The sequence below is a fragment of the Eimeria tenella genome, genomic scaffold (assembly GCF_000499545.2).
Source record: "Eimeria tenella Houghton genomic scaffold, Eth_scaff4657, whole genome shotgun sequence".
Lineage (NCBI taxonomy): Eukaryota > Apicomplexa > Conoidasida > Eucoccidiorida > Eimeriidae > Eimeria > Eimeria tenella.
In genome coordinates, this window is record NW_013545595.1 from 1 (window position 1) to 2,309 (window position 2,309).

Sequence of the window (2,309 nt, forward strand, 5' to 3'; positions counted from 1 at the left end):
GCTGCGGCTGCTGCTGTGCTGCCGGCGCCGCCGCAGCAGCAGCAGCAGCAGCAGCTTGGGGCCCTTCACTGTGGCCTTCTATGTGGGCCAAGTAGACCCCGAGGGCCTCCCCCACGGCTTTGGCCGCTGGCAGTCCGACGCCTACCACGGCGAGTCCATCGTCGGATACTGGAACCACGGTCTGCTGCTGCTGCTGCTGCTGCTGCTGCTGCGGCTCCCGCTGCTGCTGCTGCTGCTGCTGATGTTGGTGATGGGGATGGTTGTTATAATGATTTTGGTGGGTATGGTGGTGGTGGGGATTATGGTGATGAGCAGGGTGGGTTGTTGTGGGGATGGTGGTGGTGGATCTGCTGCTGCTGCTGCTGCTGTGGCTCCCGTTGCTGCTGCTGCTGCTGCGGGTGATGATGCTGGTTACGGTGATGGTAGTTATGGTGATTGTGGTGATTGTGGTGATTATAATGATGGTGGGTATTATGGTGATGATTGTGATGGTGGTGGCGGTTGTGCTGCTGCTGCTGCTGCTGCTGCTGATAGTGATATGGCTGCTGCTGATGTCGCTGGTGCTGCCAGCAATGCTGCCGCTATCTCTTTTGCTGCTGCTGTGTCTGTATCTGTCTCTGCTGCTGCCTGTGTCTCTTTGCGCCCTGCTCTCTGCCCACTTCTGCCCCTCACCTGCTGCTGCTGCTGCTGCTGCAGGGCAGCCCATTGGGCCCTTCAAGAGCCGCGAATTCGGCACTGGCTCAGGCTTTATGTGCATCCGCATCGCCTGGTGCAAAGCTAAGAAAGGAGTGCTAGGATTCGACACTTGCTTCGGTTAGGCTGCTGCTGCTGCTGCTGTGCTGCTGCTGCTGCTGCTGCTGTTGTTGCTGTGCTGTCGCTGTGCTGCTGCTGCTGCTGGTGCGCGTTTGCTGCTGCGTGCTTCTGCTGTGGATGCTCCTGCGCTGCAACTGCCGCGCCAGCTGCACCGCTGCTCCAAACTGCTGCTGCTGCTGCTGCTGCTGCTGCTGCAGGCGTCTCGGACGCAGAGTGCTGCGTCAGTGGGGCCTTCTTCCGCACATTTCCCAGAGTCACAATGTATGCAATAGACCCCAGCAGCCTCGCAGAAGAGACAGTGCAGCAGCAGCTGCTGCACTTGGCCAAAGACATCATGGGTTATCCCAAGCCCGCAGCAACCCTCGCTGTACCCTCCCCGAGGCCCCCCCAGGGGGCCCCGGGGGGCCCCCAGGGGGGCCCCCCGGGGGGGCCCCATGGGGCCGACTCCCAGGAGGTGGAGAATGTGAGGCTGCAGGAAGGGGGCAGGTCAGCTGAAGGGCTTTTGCTGCTTCTTTGGTGCTGCAGCTGCAGCAGCATTTGCAGCAGCAGCGGGCGGTGGCTGCTGCTGCCGCATCTGCTGCTGCTGTATCTGCTGCTATATCTGCTGCTGCCATCTCTGGTACTGACGCACTAGTTGCTGCTGCTGTCTCGCGCGTTGCTGTGTCTTTTGTTGGAGAAAAAGAAGAAAGAATTAAAGAGAAATGGATTACATGAGAAAATAATTAAAAGGAAAAAGAATTAAAAAGAAAAAGAAAACGAAAAAGAATTGAAAAAGATATAATTTGCTGCTGCTGTTTCTCCCCGCAGGGCCGCCTCGGAAGTGTGGAGGGGCGGCAGCCGCGGCTCCAGGGAACTCATCGCAAGAAATGCTGCTGCTCGTTCACGTGAGCTTCTGCAGCAGAAGCAGCAGCAGCAGCAGCAGCAGCAGCAGCAGCAGCATGAGTCGGCCCCTGTTGATGAGGTCGCTTGAAGTCTTTCGGGCCGCGCGGCTGCGGGGCAGCAAGTGCTGTAGCTGCAGCAGCATTTGCAGCAGAAACGGGTGGCGGCTGCTGCTGCTGCAGCTGTTGCTGCTGCTGCACCTGCTGCTGCTGCTGCATCTGCTGCTGTTATCTCTGTTCGTGCTGCTGCACTAGCAGCTGCTGCTGTCTCGGGCGTTGCTGCTTGTGAAACCCCTCAAGCGCTGCACATGCCCCTGCCGCGTCACTGCTGCTGCTGCTGCTGCTGCTGCTGCTGCTGCAGTGGACCTGAGCAAAACGCCGTCTGGCCCGCGGCTGGTGTGGCAGGCCTCGCGGCTGCCAGCAGCAGTGCGGCGAAAAGCCCAGGGCTTTTTTCGCTGGCGATCAGATCACCAAAAAAGGAATTTGGGAAAAGAAGAACATTACAAGGCCTGCCTCAAACTCGTCATCGACCACATGGACCCCCACGTCCGCTGCTGCTGCTGCTGCTGCGGGTGGTGCTGCTGCTGCGGGTGGTGCTGCTGCTGCGGGTGGTGCTGC

At 59.6% G+C, this 2,309-nt stretch overlaps 2 protein-coding genes across 2 annotated transcripts; one reads left to right on the forward strand and one right to left on the reverse strand.

The window, feature by feature from the left end:
- Positions 1 to 763, reverse strand: ETH_00034145 (uncharacterized protein; the record flags this gene model as incomplete). Its single annotated transcript, XM_013380249.1, is given in 2 exon segments — positions 1 to 10; positions 23 to 763. Coding segments are annotated over 2 exon segments (751 nt in total), but the record flags the coding sequence as incomplete, so codon positions are not given.
- Positions 764 to 1,072: 309 nt separating this feature from the next.
- On the forward strand, positions 1,073 to 1,783 carry ETH_00034150 (uncharacterized protein; the record flags this gene model as incomplete). The annotated part of the gene is made up of 2 exons (XM_013380250.1): positions 1,073 to 1,299; positions 1,621 to 1,783. 2 exons carry the CDS (start codon positions 1,073 to 1,075, stop codon positions 1,781 to 1,783), a joined length of 390 nt encoding a protein of 129 aa, XP_013235704.1.
- Positions 1,784 to 2,309: the final 526 nt, after the last annotated feature.